The sequence below is a fragment of the Macrosteles quadrilineatus genome, unplaced genomic scaffold (assembly GCF_028750875.1).
Source record: "Macrosteles quadrilineatus isolate MER2022 unplaced genomic scaffold, UCM_ALF_1.0 Scaffold_3__2_contigs__length_128488019, whole genome shotgun sequence".
Taxonomy (NCBI): domain Eukaryota; kingdom Metazoa; phylum Arthropoda; class Insecta; order Hemiptera; family Cicadellidae; genus Macrosteles; species Macrosteles quadrilineatus.
Genome location: NW_026542596.1, coordinates 111,495,045 through 111,517,329, shown reverse-complemented (window position 1 = coordinate 111,517,329; position 22,285 = coordinate 111,495,045). Strand labels below are relative to the sequence as shown.

Below are 22,285 nucleotides of genomic sequence, written 5' to 3'. Positions count from 1 at the left end.
ACTGTTAAGACCCGCAGGGTGAACTTCCATTTATATTATCTGACAATTGTCTGTCAATAAAAAAAAATTTTACTTCTTATTAGAGGCGAAGGATATATTCGGGAGTACAACCAAATAACAAGAGAAGAGTGATTGATGAATATTACCATTAAATTCGGCTACTTAAAGATGGCGGTGATAGGTTATTTTCATACTTGAGGGTGTTCATTCCTACTTCTAGACTAGCATTATCACTGAATGGTTTACAAGAAAGCATAATTCTTCTGAAGGGCGAGTGCTATTGGGCGAAAATCTGTCCGGATTAGCCAAAGCAGCTTACTGATTAGACACCACTTACTGTCACTACCCAAAAGTAATGCAGGGTAATCACATTTAAATTTACACGCAACTACCTATATGAGACCAGATGTCACAGCGACGCCGCTCACCGCTCTTATCGTACCCGAGAAATTAACAAAAAATGAGGTCAAAGGGCTATGCAAACTAGAAAACTAAATTATGATACCAAACCATCGATAATCAATGTATTACCTGCAACTGGAGACAGTTTGCGCATCACACACCAACGGGATTTCCACTGAAACAAGAATGATTATGTATTATTCGTTAAATTTGGTGCTCTAAGATATGTTAAATTTGACAAATAACAAACTAAATACAAATAATAAAATACCCTCGCCGCAGCAAACCTGCAGACTTAGCGAATCTCCATTTACCTTGCTGGATTTCTACTAAAATATTCCCTTAATGTCGGATTTATTTTCTACTTACTAACATTAACTTGCGTATTAAATTAGTATATATTTTAGTGAGTACTTTGCTGCTACAGGGAAGATATTAAGATGTGTTTTTTATTGTAATGTCGATAGCTTAGTATTAAATAAACAAAATTTTCAAATTTGGTTTAGTATCCATAAATTACAACAGTTTATTTTTTCACCATAAGAATAACATGGGAATCTTAAATTGAAAATTATTTAAATTATCTCCGTAACCAATGGGCATACAACAACGCTTCAATATACAAAATGATTTCTTTTGTTTTGTAGAGAAAATATGAAATTTTGTGTTTTTAGGGTGAAAAATGAACGGATGGTGTTTTTGGCTTCTAGGGAAAGTCAAAAATAAAATGTAAATCGGTCTTGGTTCCAAGTCTTATCATGAGACCTACGGTGATAGCTTATTCCATATGGGAAATTTGCTAAATCTAAATATAATAAGGCAAAATCTTGTTTGAAAACCAACAATATTACTACATAAAAAAGGGTTTTGGTTTTAATGAATATAAAATAAGTTTAAACATAGGACCATTTTAACTATACTGGCATACAATTGATAGGCTACATCTTAATGGATTAGGTACTATAAAATATTAAATAAATTTTCCCAATTACTTCCACATTTTAAGTGTAACAAATTGAGTTGTTATCGAGGTGGTAAGTTCTCAAATACCATAAACATTTACTCGTACCAAACTAATACCTAGACACTAAATAACACCAGTAAAGCAACAACATAAACCAGTACACAAAAATAATACCATAACAGGAGCAATAGGGTCTTCACGACACAATAACACGTTAAAGGGATACATTGTCCACAATATCGTAAAAGAAGGCGTCACCATAGAACAATGGCATCACATTGTAATATAATTTATAACCATTGTTTCGTCGTATAAAAATACCATAAACTCCTCGTAGCTCGCGCGCATAGCTTGGCGACGTGGTGGCATTTTGATGCCGGCATTAAACCTATTTGACGGGGTGGTGAATAGGCTCTTTAGGTAATGAAGAGGAAAATATGAAGTGCTAGTTGGAATTGTTTTTTGAATAAGTATATGTTTAGAATCAAAGCGAGATAGTTTCCAGACCCAGATGCCATTTGTCATTGGGCTATGAATGATGCTATCTAACAAAAAGGTTGACGTTAGTAACAAGACCAGGGTTTGGACCGTTCCCTTTCAAAACGTAAAAGATGCCACTGGCGTAAAAACACACAGAAGATAAAATAGAAATATTATTTCCTTAATGCAGTGATTAACGTACGGATCTACGAAACTTGACAAAATAAGAGAAGAGCTGAGGAAGTATTACATCAATATTATATTAATAATCCCTATGGCTTATTAACCCAAGGTAAAAAACAGTCATAATATTGATAAAAAGCTTTTTTTGTGAATTTATTTCGTGAGTGCCTTAGGTTATGTTTAAAATGCATAAATATTGTTATAATGTATGAAGGGTGGGTGGCAAAGGTAATGTTCTACTAACCTTTGAACAGTATATATAATTAGGATAGATCTGTATTAATATAATAGATGTAAAATATTTAGAATAATATAACATATAGAATATAATATAATTATAAAAGTATTTAGAAAACCTACAACAGATTAAGTGAACCTCCATTTGCCTGATTAGATTTACACTAAAATAACTCCATTTAGTTTCTATTTAAATCACATTAGGTTGACGAGTACTGCAACAGTGAGGGTAAAAATTCTTTTGTGAAGTAATGTTAACAGTTAAGTATGAAATAAGCTAAACATATTTTCCAAATTTTATCAATATATAATCATAAACAAAACTAAAAATTAACAGTTATAATTTTTGTTAGTCAAATTCACAGTTATCTGTCCCGGGACCTCGTAGTTCACCCGTTATTTTTGCTTCTCTGTGCTGTACTAGTAAAGTAATCTCTGCATTTGATATCATAGTGGTACGGTATTATTTTGATAACAATTAAAATATACGTACAGACAACTACACACACAAAATATTAACAAATTTAATATCTCATAACCAAATTATATTTTAAAGCTCCGTATGGATTAGGTTAGCAATTGAATAAAACGCACGTTTCCCATTGGTATTGAGCCGGTCACCGCCTTTGTTCAAACCCGATCGCTGGAACTGACTGCGGTTGTTTGGTTTTCAAGAGCTGAATTTTCTTTGGTGTGTAACGAACCAGACGCGGAACCGAGACCTTGTTTCATGCGGTGGTCAGAAATAAACCGCAGGGACAGACCTGAAATTCACAGGTAGTGAAAATATTATCCCGAAGAAACTTGTCACCGAAACTGATAGAAAAGGCTATTTAATCAGATTTTATTAATAATAAGATTGCCATCCCCAAATTCTTTAATGAAAATTCGCTCAGCTCATGTATTACTTAGCTTCAAAGAAACATGTACCCAGAAATGGTATATTCGCCCCATACAAATAAATACATCAATTTAAATAACAATAATAATAATAGTAGCAGCTTAAGATTATTCATGTTTGTACGATTTCGTACCAACCCAAAGGGTCAATCCATATCAAGTGATCCAATGAGAGTTGCATTTGACAATTTTTAATAATTTTTTTAAATATATTGTTCCCTCATGTTTTGGAAGTTCAAAAATGATTTTGTTAAATCTTTATCCCTTCCAATTTTTTTGTAGCGGCCATTTTTGTCTTACAGCGCACGGTGATTTTTGAGTTTGCAGACGTTAACGTAAACGAACATATCATTTACCTACTTAAGTTACACAAATGCAACCAAATTCACTTTGTTCATCATTTTCCCATCTTGAATTTTGGTTATGATCATAATCATGAAACATAAAACATTAGGGAACAATATATAAAAAAATATTAAAATGGTCCAGCAACCAAATTATTTTTATTGGATCACTTGATATGGATTGACCCCAAACTGTAATTTTAAGTGCTCAAAATACACCCTTTTCATTACACAAACTAAATTAGCTAACATTTTACACAAATTTAATCTACGTGCTCAATATTACTAAAATGTTTACAGTCCCATTTTTTTTATTTTGTACATACCGGGTTCTGCCACACTCAGGATTTCAAAGTTCTGAAGAGGAGATTTATTATAGATATAGTGTACTGATAGCAAAGTCTACATTATGCAACGAAAAGGAAAATAAATATAAATACTGTTAAATCTCCTGGATTTTCATTGGAAAGCGATACGTTTTCCTGTGATATAAGCCATCATTAACGGCAAGTACATACTTGTAATTGTTTGACTTAATATCTCGTTGAAACGAAGTTTTCAAAAAATATATGCAGTTATAATTTCGACGAAGAAGTCCAGTGTGGGTGAAACTCCCCAACAATAAACACAGATGGCCATCTGACCTTCATACAACAATCAGATTATTGTTCCACTTTCCCGCCAAAACCACCACTTATCAGCTGATTAGAAACGCAAATAAGCTACCACAGGATGAACCCCCAATTTGGCTGGTGAGGCAGTCGCGATTGTTGTGATTTCCTGTCGAATTATTGGACTCTGAGATTCGCAAGGTACAGACTCGGAAAAACTTTCGCTTTTAATGATGGGATTGTTCATGGAATTACTGTATATGGAAAAACTTGGAGTCCAGATGATTTGTTCACTATAAATCAACAAAATAATGATAAAACACTATGCTGCGCCGCAGCGTTGAAATGACTACCATATCCGAGAAATAATCAAATTTATGATTGTTGATTGATTAAGTATCTTGAATTTGGCTGATTCAAACGACCAATAGCTCAAATTAAAGCCTATAATTTGCTGATTATTTTGAGTCTAAAGCCTATAATAAAACATAAACAATACTGAAGCTATTGATTTTTAATCATAAAACCCTTATAAAAATCTTGAATTGAAGTAAGAATTTGAAAATAAATCCAATTTTGTCTTTTGGCCGAGTAATTAGTTGAAGTATTAGTTGAAAAGGCTTGCTACAGCGTCCGCGATTTCTCAGCTGACATGTAGTCAGTCATTCCTGTTAGACTAAAGATTAAACAAGAATCAAATTGTTAGTCTTTGTACATATTATTTAGCCACCTTGATAAGAATTTTTCAGTTTTTACTATTGTTTATTTTTATGACTTTTCCAATACAATGTGTTTTTTGTTATTTTGGAATAAAGAACTTATGACTATAATACAGTAGATAAATGTATGCAAGATGCATGATTTGAAATCTGTGCGTGCATACCTTCCATTTGATACCTCAATCATGAAAATCGGTCGGGTAGAAGAGCCAAACGAACTCGGAGAAGAAAAACAAAATTTAACTCTACATGGGGAGCAAATTTTGTTTACGTATAAGGCGAGTGGAACTGTAAGTAGATTAATATATCTCGATGCGTCATGTGAAATCTGTGCATGCATACCTTCAATTTCAGATCTCGATAGTGAAAATCGGTTGGATATAAGAGCCAAATGAACTCGGAAAAGATAAACAATTTTTTAAGATATGATTAATATAATAAAATATTATATTGATATTAAATTTGTCTCCATTATATTCTTTATAAGTTAACTAATTCTGTAGGTACATACACAGTTTTCTAAGGCGTATTCCATTACTATACTACTGTACGATATGTATTTTTAATGGGAAGCTCATTTAACGTACTAGGTAAATAGATCATTGTAATTTACGTGTACCGATTTTGTTGTAAAAGGCAACAAATCAATACAGGTTAATGCGAAGAACAGTCAGCTGGTTTCAACAATAGATCAGTATAGACCAGAATGCACCACGCACTAAAGACGGAGAGGGGATAAGGTTTAGCCGGGCGGCCATCTGTTTAAATCAGTACTCACTCAGTCCTTACCCAAGTCTCATCGTAGCTAGTTCGGTAAAATTGTTTATCGTTCGTGGAAATTAAATTCATTTCGCGGCGTTTGGTCGGCCAATCTTAAATTTCCTTAAAGTCGTTCAGCCTATATCCCTAAGGGATATAATTGCCTCGCGATCGGAAATTAGAATCAGTGTTTTTGTCAAAAAGTGCAAAAGTTCGTTACCGGCCAAACGCAGTCCGCCATTTGAAAATTTCTCAAACGAGTCACGAGTTCAATTGATCGCGTGTTGTAGTATACCGGCTAGTTACGTTTTCCCATCCTTTCCCCTTTGTGTTATATTTGTGGACGTCCAAACTGTAAGTAATTTTGTGTATTTATTTGTTAAATTGAGATTTTCAGTGAGTCGCACTTTGGTAAATTTTCCTGTCTTGTTTTGTCAATTCATGTAGAATAAGCACATGTTCATAGGTTCGATCACAATTTGTTGATTTTTAAATCCATTCATATTGTTGCAATCCGCTTTATTTATCAGACTGTGATATTTCTATAGTATTAAGAATAAATATATGAAAATGTTTTTATAGGGTAATTCAGAGTTGCTTTGTAATATTTTTATATAGTATTTGAATTTTGCACAGAGTCATTATTAAAAGTACAATTCGTTACAGAGTGTCACAATCAGCATTTTAATTTGGGGGAATCATTTAATATCAAAGGAGGGATTAGGTTGCTGGTTCGGCTGAATCGGGAAGTGTTATCGGAGGCTGTGCCAGTTTGCATATAGACGAACCGCCAAAGTGCCAAATTAGCTATAAAACAATAAGCAACGTTCCAGTAAATATTATTACGATTAAACGCAATACTGTTTAATCAGTTGACCTTCGAGAATCGACCTTCATATTTACATCGTTGGCCAACGAACAGGACTTGTTTGGCACTGGTCGTCTCAAATTAAATTAAATACCACTCCTCCGTTGACACCTTCGAGATCGGTGTGAAACCGCGCCAAATATTCCCCTTTGAATAAATCCGTTCAACATTCTCAGACAGATCAATTCCGTCTGATTGTGTCACTCAAGGTCATATTTTTATATTGCACCACACAATCAGAAACTGTCAAACTGGAATCATTGTAAATCTTAAATAATGCTTAATAAATCAAATTGTACTCACTTTTAGTTCTCAATAACCTGGTAGTTCTTTATTATATGCTATAGTATCAAATTGGTAAACAAAAGGTAATTCAGTAAATAATAGGCCACTACAAAAGATTCACCTTTTAAGTGCAACACTAAACACTAGTGTAGTAGTGAGCAAGTAAATTCGGTGTAGAATTAAGACTGGTAAATTGCTCTCATTAAAGGTATTACTTTTTTGGAAGAACTACAAACAGTGCCAAGGGCGTCCCCTAAGGACCTTTTGGGAATATTTATATTTTGCAGGGCCCACTCATATTTTTTCAATAACATCAAGCTTCCACTGCCAAAAAGCTCTGTCTGATATTTTTATTTTCTGGAGTTCTTCCAACCCAGGGGCAACCAACATTTGTAAGGATTCATTTGAGAGCATTGCAAGGAGCAAATATATTTAAATACAATATTTAAATATATAAAAGTAGTAGGAGGGAGTTGTTTTTATTTTTCTTTACATACGTCATCGATGATTATGATTTAATGATCAATTGGCGTTTAAACATATGTAAGAAAAACATCAGGTGCTTAAATTTAATATTCTGCACCATAAATATACCATAATGAGTACGATAATTTTTGCACAAGAATTAAAAAGTGGTAACTTCAAAGATTTGCCTATATTCCTAAAATAAATGTGAGCACTAACCGAAAGCAAAATTTGTTATTGTTGTAAACAGCTGTCCATTTCATTATAGTTGCGTTATTAAAATATCTGTAGACCCCATGGACTATTAAATAACATGGCTTTAATGTAAGGTATGATTGCAAGAACTAGACTCAGTTCTACTCAGTCTAGCTTCTTAAATGAGATTGAACTAAACTAAATATTATTTTCACTAATTACCACACAAAACTAATTATTGAACTTGTAAAACGTGTATTACCTTCTTTCCATCTCTGAACTTGACACTGCCCTCTATGATAGTGCTGTTATCCATCCCGCACTCACTACACCATCACACGCACAACAATGGAAGTACAACAACACGTCCTGCCACCTCGATCACTACAACACGACTGACAGACGCGCGGCGAACTACAACAATACAACCGACCGCAGCGCTCGGTGGCGAGACCGGGTACTAAGCGGGACCCGGTCCAGTTGTTGTAAACATTGAAACGGTGAAATTAGGGCGACAAACTTGTGAATAATTACAATCCTGTATAACCAGTACCCCTGTATTATAATCAGTACTTACTATCTGATTTCAATGCGGAATAATTTCGTTTGTTTGAGAATTGAATATAATAGGTAGGCTACACTGCATGGATAAAAAAAAAACGTCAACGTTTAAACAATGAGGAATTGTATACAATTTATAAACAATTTGCTCAAAATATTATTCGTAGATAATTATTGTATAAATTGTTACTTTTTAGTAGCTTTGGTTTAATAAATCAAATGGGTAGGGAAGATATTATTTAGGGGAAAGTATTTACATAATTGATTAACTTAAATTTTTTGTTATAATTCCATGAATATTTTTTTCAGGTATTACAACCGTATTAAAGAGCGTTTAAAATTGGGTAGCCTTATTTAGACAGCATACTTAGATAAAGAGATACTAAGATACTTAAATGTCTCTGTAGACATTTCAATATTTGCACATATATTATGTGCACGGGATGTCCATTATGAAAATATACGTCTTTTAAAGACTTGGTTTTATCATCTGAATGAATATAATCTGGGACGGGTGGCGTCGTCCTGTAATCCAGCTACTAGGAGGTCACGAATTGTGGATATTTATAGGCATGCACTGTGGATGCGAAACTCCCTGGTGTAGATTAACGTCCGCACGAGTGAGTACTACGACTATCTGCAGTACTATCCTGATAATTAGACCAATTCGTATATACCAAGTAAAAATGTGGTTCGGATTCCACTATAAACTGTAGGTCCCTTAGTTGCCATTAGCTGTATGGGCTATTAATTAACAGCTGTGTCTAAGGAATGTCGGCCTTAGTCACTAACAAGACTACAAGATCGCGCCACTCATCCTACACTCATCTCCATTCATACTTGGCTTAAAATACCTACTATGTATGGTCGCCATTTCATTGAACAGTATCCAACAGTATCAAATAGGTTTACTAGCCAGAGCTTTAGTTGAATCTCCAAATCTCAAGGGAAATTATCCTAATATCAAACAGCCATTGGACTCGAACTTTAGGCCTGGTAGACTGAATCCTTGAATATTGAATTGGCCAAAAAAACTATTCACATCCCCATACTGCTGAAACAATTTCATTGAACCAGTCTCACTGATGTGTTTAGAGAAATCACCTATGTCAACAAAAATTCGTCACATGCTCTAGTAGGTGAAATTGATTTGCCAAGGTGTGCAGCCCGAACAGCCGGAACCCCTGGACAGGAAGGATAGTTTTGGAACGCACGATTTACACCAGTTTTGCAGCTGTTTGACCTGTCAGAGCCCTTAGCTGAAAGGTGACTGGCCAAAGACTTTGGAGGCAAAACCCTAACATTTGGAGTATAAATAGTCGAAACACCAGGGGCGCGAGCGGCTACTTCAAAGCCATTGTTGAGAATTACAATGTCCGTGCCACGTGTATGCTTTGAAACAAGAAGAGGAGCCGCCACTGTACAAGTCAAAAGAGAAAAGAGAAGGTACCATCAAACAAATTGTGCCATTTGGGATAACCGCTAACTTGGCAAACTATTAAACTATATAGGAAACACTTTACAAACAAAAAATAAGATTTTGAAAAATTCTGATTTAATAGAATAATGCATACAAAACAAAATAAAGGTACCGTATTGGTCTTTGGAGTATTCTTTCCTCTCAGTAAAAAGAGCTCTGGCTTTTCCTAAAATTAGTTTTTTTTTCAACTAATTGTCAAGTCCTATGTAAAATGTCTATGAGTAAAGTATGTAGTAGTACAAGTTCAGTTTATATTAGGCTTAGTCCAATGAATAAAAATCTAATGTTTATAAGAAACACTAGAAACCTTAGCACCCCTTAGGCCGAACCCGAGTTTCTAATAATTCACTGTCGTGTCCTGTATCCTGAAGTAAGTATTTATAGTATCCTAGAGGTTTACAACCAACACAAGTTTGAGTCTGAGTTTAGGTAGGTGAGTGCAATTGTTAACAGTTTCATGACAGTGACCAGTAATGCCCACAGCACCTAGTCCTACAGTATGTCCTGTCAGCACCTAGTGACAGTAGTTCAATGCTCACTAGGTCGACCACTTAGAAAAGAACCTGTGCGCTAATGCTAATAGCGCAGGTTCTTTTCTAAGTGGTCGACTTATAGCCCTGTATCAAGTAGCAATTTGTATACATTTTTCCAGTGCCTAGTGTCATGGTTTCGATTCGTTCAGTGCCCAGTATCATAGTTTTCATTTATCAGTACCCAGAATCATAGTTTCTCGTTGTCCAGTATCCAGTATGTCCAATTTCCTCAATGTCTAGTAGCTTAGTTTCAATTTGGCTAGAGTTAGCGTAGTTTTCATTTTGCCAGTACCTCGCCATATCTAGTTTACCTTCCTTACCAGTTCATCACCCAGTAACTGAGTGAGAACAGAACAACTGGAAAGTACAGTTCGACCAAAACTTCTGTACGCGTGGACGGGTCGCTACCACATCAAAACATACGGTACCGGCTATTGGCAGTGATGGGGATAAGGGTGAGTGAGTAGCAAGACAAAAATGTTTTCACAAAAGTACCCCCTTGCCTTGACCCAACCAGATCGCGCGCACAGAAACTTTGGCCGAACTGTACTTTCCAGTTTTTCTGTCCTCATAAGCCTAGGTACATGAGTCCAGTAGTCTATGACCATTAGTCCAATGTCCAGTAGCCTGTCCAAAACCGCCGTATTCTCATTCGGTGTTAATTGCCTCGTTAATAAAATCGGTCGGATCAAGAAGTTCCGCCCCTGCCCCGGGCACAGCCCAGTTCTGAGAGGCGCTGTCCGATTTTATACATATTCATCAGCCTTTACAGTTAAGCAATATTTGTAATTTTTATGGTGCCGGTCTCTAGTAAATCATTTGAAAATTGACACATGTGGCAATATTGAGACGTGTACTTTCTGCAACAGTTTAAAGATGAAATGCAGTTGCTGGACTATTGAAACCCCTGTATAATATCATCCTATAACAATATAAACTGTAGGTACCGGTGTAATATTGACCTGAACATTCTTTATCGTTACCTGAAAATAATAAAGTTGTGCGACACTGCGCTACGTATTATACTCACCTTGTATGTTAATGTACTTTATTTAATGGGTCTTTTAAGAAAATTACAAAATTTTTACCAAACAATTTTAAGAACTCTTAATAGTAACAAAGCTAAAAGAAAATATTTAAAAACTAAAATATTGCTTCACAATTCACCAGCAACAAACAATATCAACGTTATTTTCCAGAGTAAAGTCATTATTGAGGTGTGAAAAGATAATTTACGAGATCGGATGATGATTGATGGTGTTCGCGCCAAATCCCCGCTCTTTGCCGCCAAATCCACCGCCCCTGTAAGCATCTCCCGTCACTCTCCGAAAGGTAAACAACGGCAGGATTAATTGATTTCTAACGACTATGTGGATTGGCATTCATTGCTCTACTCTCTTTACACTATTTATCAAGTATATTAGAATTTTTAAACATTAAAACTCACACGTACATGGATGATAAATATGCCAGAGTATAAAACACTCAACCTTTCCCCAATCTCCAATTATACATACAGAATATAGCTCTAGAGAATATCATCAAAGTCCTTTTTATATACAGCCCTGTGTAACATTCAGCAATGGGTTGTAGCCCTTCAGCATTTTATGCAGCCATGCAGCTATCTGCCATGTAGCCAAGCAATGTCCCTCAGTCATGATCATCAAAGCGTCCATGCCATGAAGTCCTCTTTATATACAGCCCTATGTAACACTCAGTGATGTCATGTAGCCCACGTAGCCCTTCAGCATGTTATGCAGCCATGCCACGTAGCTATCTGCCATGTGGCCAAAAATCTTCAGTCATGATCATCAAAAGCCATGCCATGAAGTCCTCCTCCACGCAACAATCAGCGATGTCGTGAAGCCCTTCAGCGTGTCATGCAGCCATACCATGTAGCTGTACCATGCGACCCAGAAGTGACTAGGTGCTAATCGACGCAGTATCAGATCAAGCCTGACACTCGGGTTTATAATTACAGCAGTCCTGTTAGCCGACAACGAAACCAATTAAGAATCAATCCTCGGAGGTGATTTTACTTTGTAATCAGTCTATCTGCCGAGTCACCCAACGGCGATTAAATACTCCATATATTAACGGCCACTTCAATTATTCACCGGTCGATTTGAATAGTCAATGCCCTCCCAGCAATGGCCGAGTTTGTTATAATTTCAATTGCAGTTACATGTGTTTAGTTGCGGGTGTATAACCAAAGGATTGCCGGTAACGAGGTGGTATTCATGAGGTGGTTTCGGTTATCCGTAATTTAAAATTGTTATTGTTCGGTGTGTGGCTTGTAAACGCAATCTTGCTTGGGATTATTTAAGTTTTAACAGAATGCCAGGGTGTTTATTTTTTCACGTGTAATCAAAATCATGATGATATAACTTAAGGAAATTAACGTAGCCTACTATTTTGAAGTGCTTTAGGAATAAAAGACGTTACTAATCCTTAAACTATTTTCTTACCTATCCATATTTTTTTTCCTTTTAAATGCAGGGTTTTCCTATATGAATTACGATATATAGAACTGCAGGGTGCAGTTTCGATTGATTATACAAAGATACCTGGTAAGGTATAAAAACGAGGTTAGTATCACTGAATTATTTGGCTAAAATAGTTTTGTTAAAGTGTTTTTGAGAACAGCTGTTTTACTGTTGACAATGACGTTACTCAAATTTTTTAATCTTTAACTAAAAACATGTGTGCTCTGTTTAAGTTTTTTATGATCAGCTGTTTATTTAACAAAACTAATCTGCTCCATATACAAATAACTTTTATGCCAGTTAAATTAGACTAATTAGGTGAAATAATTCCCACAGAGTTGGAATTTTTTCAAACGTTCCTTTTGTTCTTTAGATTGAAGAAAATAAAAAATCCTGATGGGTGGGGGTCGAGCTTGACTTAGGTAAGGGCTCTGAATGTGGATTTTTTTTAGTTTTTCGCTTATATATCGGAATCTGTAAGTGATATTTAAAAGTGCTAAAAGCAAAAGTTATAGCTGACAAAATTCCCTACAAAAAAGACTGCTTCGATGTAATGGCTTAATATTCGATTACAGACTGACGCTAATAATAAACTATTACAGAACAATTTCAGCTTTTAGTGACAACTTTCTAAAATATCAGTCAGAGGATCTTCACGACACATGGCACTACGTGATGTTTGACCCTAAATTCAATTAGAGGTCACAGGGTCATGGGAAACATCTTTGTAATTGTTAAAATATTATAGACAGACAAGACAAAAGACTAGGACTTGACAAAAGATGTGTATTTATTTTGACTGTTTACAAAAATCATAATAATCAATAAACATATGTTAGTTAAACTGTATATGAAATAAGGCAGGCATAGATTAGACATAGATTATTTATTACATTCTCTCCCCCCCCCAAGAACTGCGACCTTGGTAAGAGGGCGCCGGAATGTACCTTTGGTTGTTTTGATGTCCACAACTCGTATAACGCCATTTCTCTCCCCCCCAAGAACTAACCATTCAAAAATTAGTTTCTTTTTCCTTTTCATTAGTTTTTTCTTTGGAGCAAAAGTAATTTTTGGCCGAGGCTTGCGAAGCCTAACTTTGGCACTCACCAGTTCTTTAGTGATTTTCACTTTGAGCATACGTTTTCTTCTTTGATGTTTGATTTCTTTGAATATTTCAGAATATTTCTTATTCCTCTGGTTATCACTGCTGGACTTGTTGTGGTACTGTGAGATGTCAAAGCTCTCGTCACTGACTAGGCTGACTGAATCGTCTACTAGTGACATTCTCCTCACAGACTCGTCTCTGGATATTTTCATAGGTGACAAGTTGGAATTGTCCTCCACGCTGTCTCTTAGTACCTCCGCCATCTGCTCTTCAAGACACCATTGTGGCATCGTAGGTTCCTGTGAGCGACTACAGTTGTGTTTAAACAAGGCCATCAGACATGGGAACTTGCAGCCACACTGAGCACACTTGTTTGTTTGATTGTCATCGTTATTCTTGTGCTCCTTCCAGCACACACGTTTCTTCTTGTGTCTGTAGAAGGAGGTATTGTCAAACTGCACATCACATCCACCACAAATTTTCAACTCTGAATCGTTCTCCGTTTTCTTCATTTCCCATAGAGGTTTGGCTTTAAGTTTTTTGTCTTCTGTTTTCACATTCTTCCTTTTGCCAGTTACCGCAAAGATCTTTTTCTTGATTTTGACACTGGATTCCAGCATGGCTTCCTTCAAGACTTCAAGTACTTTGGAATTTTCTATCAGCTCATCGTCAACTAGACCTATCTCATTTTCTTTATCAGGCTCTTCCGTTTTCTCTCCAACCACTCGGACTGTCTGGACACTGGTGAGAATGTCAGAATGTTTCTCAGAGTCTTGAATCATATTCTTAGCCTCCAGGGGTTGGCATTCCTTCTCTAACGCTTTTTCTTTTATTGGATCCCTGTTTAAATGTGCTTTTTTGATTTTCATATCTTTGTTTTGAGTCCTTTCCTCTTGGGAGATGTTTTCTGCACCGTAGTTGTCAATCTCAAATGATTCCTCTGCTGTTTTGTACAATTTATCATATTTAAAACATGTCAGAGCAAAGTTGTCATCGATACGTCCTCCACTGTATCCTGGACATTTTCCATGCAACGACCAGCCTAAGTAACTCCAGGATAAAACTGGCGAGTTAGGAGGTCCTTCCACAGCTTTCCTTGTCAATATTAGGTTGCAATTATCTTGACCAATCAAGATGGTAGGTTTGGCATGAGATGTTGGTAGAGGTTGGTCGATTGAATTTAAATGAGACCATGTCTCACGAAGCTTTACTGAATCGATCGACTGTTGGGGTAAATCTAAGGGAAATTGAGTTCTTACATTAGTCAATGTGAAAACTTCGTCTTCATAGAGCCCTTTTATTTTAAGTTCAACTCGTCTGGACGTTGGGTCAAAATGTTTAGTTGCATTTGACCAACAAGTGGTAAGGGGTTCAATGCTACCACTGACGCCTAATTTATTGGCTGTAGTTGAATCTAGTAGAGATATGGTTGAACCGTCATCTAAAAGTGCATATGTGTCGATCTGACAGCTTGGACCATATAATGTCACTGGACATACTCTTAGTAAACGCGGTTATTTACCGAGTGATTGCTTATAAATTCTTCTTTTGATTTACCTTCCTGCCTGAAAGTGTTCTGTACTCTGTCCCAGCTGATCTCTTGGGCATTTTTAGTGGCACTGTCAGTATGCAGAAGGCGATGGTGGGATAGTTTGCACCCATTGATTCCACAAGGTTTCTTTAAATTGCAAAATTTGATGTGGTGACGACGGAAGCAAAAGAAACACAGTTTTTTCTCAATTATCATCTTCCACCGCTGTGAGACTTCTGCTTTTCTAAAAAGCTTACATTTATCGGTTTCATGACTCTCCGAGCAAAACATGCAAACGTTTTCATTGGGCGAATTAGTAAAAACTGGTTTAGGGTCACTTCTCTTCCGCGTTGTCTCCTCGGGTGGACGAAAATAAATACTCATAATGGAACACTGATTTTCAAGCCAGTTACAGAATACTTTCAGGTCAGTAGGTTTTTCTAAATGCATGCTATTTACATGTTCAGCCCACCTGTACTTTAGAGTATATGGGAGCTTACTTAAAAGTTCATTCAACAAGAGAGGATTTATTAGGTACATTTCCAAATCCAACGACTCTGCGGTAGAGGTCAGGTTTAAAAGAGTTGTTGAAAACTCAATAAGGCTGACAGCGTCATCCTCCTTGACTGGCTGGAGCATGCGCGCCTTCTTCAACATTGACTCGACTATAAACTCTGGACGTCCAAAACGCATTTGTAAAGTTTTCATTACTGTACTCAAATTTTTTCCTGATATAAATAGAGGTTTTACCATTTTAAAGGCATCTCCCTCCAGACAATTTCTTATTCTGTCAAGGTTTTCATCGTCATTAAAAAGGTGTTTAGTCTTATTGTAACAGGAATAGAACATGGGCCATTCGTCTGGTTTCCCGCTGAAGGATGGAAGACGCTGTCGGCATGAGACAGGTTGGTTGGGGTTGGATGAATTTATAGCTTTTAAAAAGGATTCTGCTAGTTTATCAATAGCCGTGGACACGATGGCTGACGATGTCAAAGGAACTGACGGTTCCTCATTCAGCCACCTATTGACTTTGACATTAGAGTCCTCCTCAACAGTAGCAATATTGAAGCTTACCTTGTCAGGGTCTTCATTATCTTCCAAATCCAAATGACGACTGCCCAAGACTGAGGCGGACTGACTACTTCCCAAGACCGAAGCAGACTCAAGTTCGGTCCTTACTCTCAGCAGACGCTTCTGTCGTTCTAATTCTCTTGCTTCAGCTTGACGTAGTCGTTCCATTTCCCTTTCCTCTCTTTGCCTTTGTTGTTGCTGCATTTGGCGCTCCATCTCTTGTCTCTGTCGCTCCATCTCCTTTTCTTCAAATTCTTTCAGCCGTTGCAACTCTCTTTCTTCGTGTATTTTCTCAAGCCTGTTTATTTCTTCTATTTCTTCTAGTTGCAGTTGAACTAACCGGCGCTTGCTGGAAGTTGAAGATTTGGTTTTTGACTTAGAAGGTGGTTTTAGAGATTGACTATCTCCTTCTATGGGTTCATCATTCTTGTCATTTGCATTTTCTGGGGAATATCTATTTGGAGGGTGTTTCTCTCTCCCTGACTTTCGGATTGACATATTTTTTGACATGATTTATAAGTCGGGTTTCGGCACCAATGTTAAAAATATTATAGACAGACAAGACAAAAGACTAGGCTTGACAAAAGATGTGTATTTATTTTGACTGTTTACAAAAATCATAATAATCAATAAACATATGTTAGTTAAACTGTATATGAAATAAGGCAGGCATAGATTAGACATAGATTATTTATTACAGTAATAAATATGTGAAGGAACTTATTTGGTGTACTCGAATAATATCCGCAACATGAAATAGTTTTTAAATTTGTTTTTATAATAGGGTTAAACACCATTTTATTTATGCATCACGTCAATTCTTTTTCCAAAATTGGCGCTCATACAATTAGCATTTAATTACAACATTCAAGGTAAATTTGTTGTTTCAAGATCATTTTTGCTGATGTGAGTTTAAATTACCTATCCTACAAATCATTGCGGAATTTCCAATAAATAAAATAATATTTAGACAATTTTTGGGACACAGTTGCGTACAATGTTTTTATACCTTCTCCCCTTAAGCACCGAATCAGATTCTAGATAATAATCTGTGTTTAAGGTAATCTAGAACTTATCAAATTTCCCAATAGGGAAGTAGCTATTACCGTAGGTAGGTGGCACGGTGGCTTATACCCAGGGCCGATATACATCCCTTTAGGGTCTTTTATGAAGTCTCCCTAATCGTTTCATGTATCTAATGCCTCTCATAGTGCCCAGAACCATCCCTCATTCAATTTTATAGTGGTTACGCCCGCGCCTGTCCCTCAGATACCAACGCTCTCTAGGTCACTCATAGCATAGTGCCCAAGTTATAGATTTGTCTGTAAAAAGCTAACGTTTATAACATCGAACATTACTTCGATTTTCGGAGATTTACAATGCATTTTATTCACAATGCGTTGTTCACCTATTGTTTTCAGTTAGTAAACAGTAAATCTAGGTAACTGCTGGTGAGGCTAAATCAATTGAACTGCAAATCCATTCAAAAATAAATGGAAAAGCTTTCAACTGTGTTACCATGGTAAAAGAGGACCAAGGAGTTACAATTGCAGTTTTAAGAAAAATAATTATCATTGATGTTGATAAAATTTGACAAATTTATTTACTTCTCCCTATAATATTACCATTTTATCAAAAACGCTACTTTCCTTCCCTGTAGCAGCAAACCTAAGTACTCGTTAAATCTAATGTTATTCAAATCAGGAATAAATATGACTTCTCTATGGAAATATTTGAGTAAAATTAAAATCAGACAAATTGAAATTTGCTTAGTCTGCAGGTTTGCTGCGGTGCGGATATTTTATTAAGTCCAAACTTTGATGGGTCAAAATTTACAAAAGACCATGATTTAAGAGGTGACGAAGGAACGGGGCCGTCTGGCATGGCAGAGTCGTGGCATTGTCGATGTCGCATGTTGGTGGCATGGCAAGATGCCACGGCTACGTACTATTTTACACACGACACGAAGTCTTCTCACGTTTGGACCACCTCGACATAGTCATTCTGCAGCAGTTTATGTCCAAGGAAGGCATAAAACTAAGAGACCCATCTCATTACTATATCGCTGGTGGTCCACTAAGTGTTTTGAAATGTTTCAATGGAGAAAGTAGAGTAGTCCTGCAAACGGGTCGCTGAGAAGTGCCGTCAAGTCAATTTGACTTTGAAATTTCTCTGGTATTATTGTGATTTCTGAGGAGATTATAATACAGGGTGTTCACAAAGGGATGTCACAAACTACATGGGATGATTACTAATCAATCTAAACAAAAAAGATCATCTAAATATAGGTCGAAAAAAATTCCGCCATTTTGTATTTTTTACAACACAATATATATATTGAGAATTATTCAAACTTTGCACAAACATTCATTGTGTCAGCAGGCATAATAATTATGTAATTTTCTTTTAAATTAACAAAAGGGAGGTCATATAAAATTGGTAAACTTAAATTACTAAAATATGGCTGGTTTTATGAAAAAATGTCTAGAACACTTTTATTTAGCATTTCAAATTCCTTATCAAACGATAACAAGTTCAAAAAGTTCGAATTAAAAATAGCTGAGAGATCATGATTATAAGTTGTAAAATGAGGCAAACCTACCCCATTTTACAAATGAAACCGTGATATTAACACTTTAAATGGCCGCCATTTTGTTATTGTAAAAGAAAATTTTTTTATTGCATCTTGACACACACTGTAAGTGCAAAGTTTGGTTTCCGTAGCTTAAATAATTCTTGAGATGTAAACTTAAAAAAAAAAAAAAAAAACAACATGGTGGCAGAAGGCTAAATGAAATTTTTTCGACCTATGTTTATATGAATTTTTTTGTTTAGGTCGATTTAGTACTATCAGCCCCTGAAGATTGAAACATCCCTTTTTGAACACCCTGTATATTATGGTTATAGTTTTAGGATAAAACAATAGGCTTGAGTGCACATTTAATGTTTACCAAAGTTTCACCTTTTCCCCCTAGAACTGCAAATAAAATAAAAATACTACCAAAACCTACTCAGCAGATGTCCCCTCCTTATAATGTTTAATACTCCTAGCCCTGTACTATTTCCTCTGTGCTTTAAAACATTTGTTGTAAATAAGTTAGCAGCTCCTCATCATGTTTCAATCCTTCTCCGTTTACAAGAATAACTACAATGTACACTGTACTGTACCAAGTTTCAATTCGTAAGGTGTATCTACTTACGCAAGGTATAAAGTAGTTGTGGTTGATACATACCTCACCTGTAACAGATAAAAACAAAATTAGAAACTTAAAAAAAAATGTGAAAGAAAATACCACCATACAATCTTAGATGAACTAAACAATTCGGTTAAAATGCTATACGACTTTCAGCACTGTATACATACAGATTTACAATTAATATCGATATGGATATGTTTGAAGAAATCCTTAACCTACTTATTATGATAGGAACTAATGTCAATAAATCTTCAAGGAGAAAATGGATGATTAGGACCTGATTTTTGTTATTTATTCACAAAAATATCAATAATACAAGTACAGTAATATAGTAAATACATACATGGTTGCTAGGAACCGACAACAATGCATAAGCTTCCCACAGTCTGTATCCTATAATATGCAAGCATGTTTCTTGAAAACCATTGTTATCAGCTCGTGTGCAGGGAGATATACGCATACTGCTAAAAAGATATTTTAATGTGGATGTGCAGAATCCCAACATAAAATATGCTTAAAAATAAACACAAAAAGTTGATTTAAAATAATTACAAAATTAACATGGGCCTTATAGGTTGCCATGCCGATAGCAAAAGAAAAAGGTAATATAAACGAAAAAATGGAAGAAATTCCAATTATATGTTTTATTTACAGCTTGGGGTGAAAATAGAGAATTGTGTGACACAAATATTTCTGGTCGAGTTTTTGACTACTAGACGACCTCTAGTTTGGAGTAAATAAGTAGATAGATGCTTTCTGACTTGTCAAACTTAAACAATGTTTCTCAAATGATGTTCCTAAAAAAAAGATACCATTCTAGCGTGTGAAAATATACACAGACAGAGAAATCTCATAATACATAAACATTCTAATATCAAGGAAGGTTTCTAGAGGGAAAGCATGTAACAACTAGGTCTTATGATAAACATAACTATGTTTTAAACTTGCATTCCAACTTTACACTCGAAACAAGACGTAACGCAAGATGTGACGCTTTCGCAATGGTAATTGGTAATAATCACCCTTCTACACAAAAGGCTTATCTTGGCAATGGAGACCCCACGTTGACGCGCCCCCATCTTCAACCCTTCCATTGTCTACCCGTTGACTCCATTAAAGTCACTTAGACACTTCATATTACCGTCACCCCTCTCTGTCACACTCCCAGATCTGTGTACTGACTCTATAGTGACAGATCTGTGTATGTGCTGACTCTATACTGACAGATCTGTGTATGTACTGACTCTATACTGACAGATCTGTGTATGTACTGACTCTATACTGACAGATCTGTGTATGTACTGACTCTATAGTGACAGATCTGTGTATGTACTGACTCTATACTGACAGATCTGTGTATGTACTGACTCTATACTGACAGATCTGTGTACGTACTGACTCTATACTGACAGATCTGTGTATGTACTGACTCTATACTGACAGATCTGTGTATGTACTGACTCTATACTGACAGATCTGTGTATGTACTGACTCTATACTGACAGATCTGTGTATGTACTGACTCTATACTGACAGATCTGTGTATGTACTGACTCTATACTGACAGATCTGTGTATGTACTGACTCTATACTGACAGATCTGTGTATGTACTGACTCTATACTGACAGATCTGTGTATGTACTGACTCTATACTGACAGATCTGTGTATGTACTGACTCTATACTGACAGATCTGTGTATGTACTGACTCTATAGTGACAGATCTGTGTATGTGCTGACTCTATACTGACAGATCTGTGTATGTACTGACTCTATACTGACAGATCTGTGTATGTACTGACTCTATACTGACAGATCTGTGTATGTACTGACTCTATACTGACAGATCTGTGTATGTACTGACTCTATAGTGACAGATCTGTGTATGTGCTGACTCTATACTGACAGATCTGTGTATGTACTGACTCTATACTGACAGATCTGTGTATGTACTGACTCTATACTGACAGATCTGTGTATGTGCTGACTCTATACTGACAGATCTGTGTATGTACTGACTCTATACTGACAGATCTGTGTATGTACTGACTCTATACTGACAGATCTGTGTATGTACTGACTCTATACTGACAGATCTGTGTATGTACTGACTCTATACTGACAGATCTGTGTATGTACTGACTCTATACTGACAGATCTGTGTATGTACTGACTCTATACTGACAGATCTGTGTATGTACTGACTCTATACTGACAGATCTGTGTATGTACTGACTCTATACTGACAGATCTGTGTATGTACTGACTCTATACTGACAGATCTGTGGATGTACTGACTCTATACTGACAGATCTGTGTATGTACTGACTCTATACTGACAGATCTGTGTATGTACTGACTCTATACTGACAGATCTGTGTATGTACTGACTCTATACTGACAGATCTGTGTATGTACTGACTCTATACTGACAGATCTGTGTATGTACTGAATCTATACTGACAGATCTGTGTATGTACTGACTCTATAGTGACAGATCTGTGTATGTACTGACTCTATACTGACAGATCTGTGTATGTACTGACTCTATACTGACAGATCTGTGTATGTACTGACTCTATACTGACAGATCTGTGTATGTACTGACTCTATACTGACAGATCTGTGTATGTACTGACTCTATACTATCAGATCTGTGTATGTACTGACTCTATACTAACAGATCTGTGTATGTACTGACTCTATACTGACAGATCTGTGTATGTACTGACTCTATACTGACAGATCTGTGTATGTACTGACTCTATACTGACAGATCTGTGTATTTACTGACTCTATACTGACCGATCTGTATATCTACTGACTCTATAGTGACAGATCTGTGTATTTACTGACTCTATACTAACAGATCTGTGTATGTACTGACTCTATACTGACAGATCTGTGTA

General features: G+C 36.1%; 1 protein-coding gene across 2 annotated transcripts in view; it reads right to left on the bottom strand.

The window, feature by feature from the left end:
• The window catches only part of LOC128989838 (uncharacterized), a 360,429-nt gene that overhangs the window by 127,948 nt on the left and 210,196 nt on the right, over positions 1-22,285 (bottom strand). The window contains exons 1-2 of one of the 2 annotated variants that reach the window (XM_054411912.1): positions 7,675-7,788; positions 532-577 (exon numbers count right to left, since the gene is read on the bottom strand). The exons of the other annotated variant lie outside the window; for it this stretch is intronic. Of the exons in view, the coding sequence (XP_054267887.1) occupies positions 532-577; positions 7,675-7,728 (100 nt within the window). The 5' untranslated portion in view covers positions 7,729-7,788. Of the gene's footprint in view, positions 1-531; positions 578-7,674; positions 7,789-22,285 lie in introns of those variants that run through there. 2 annotated transcript variants of the gene reach the window in all.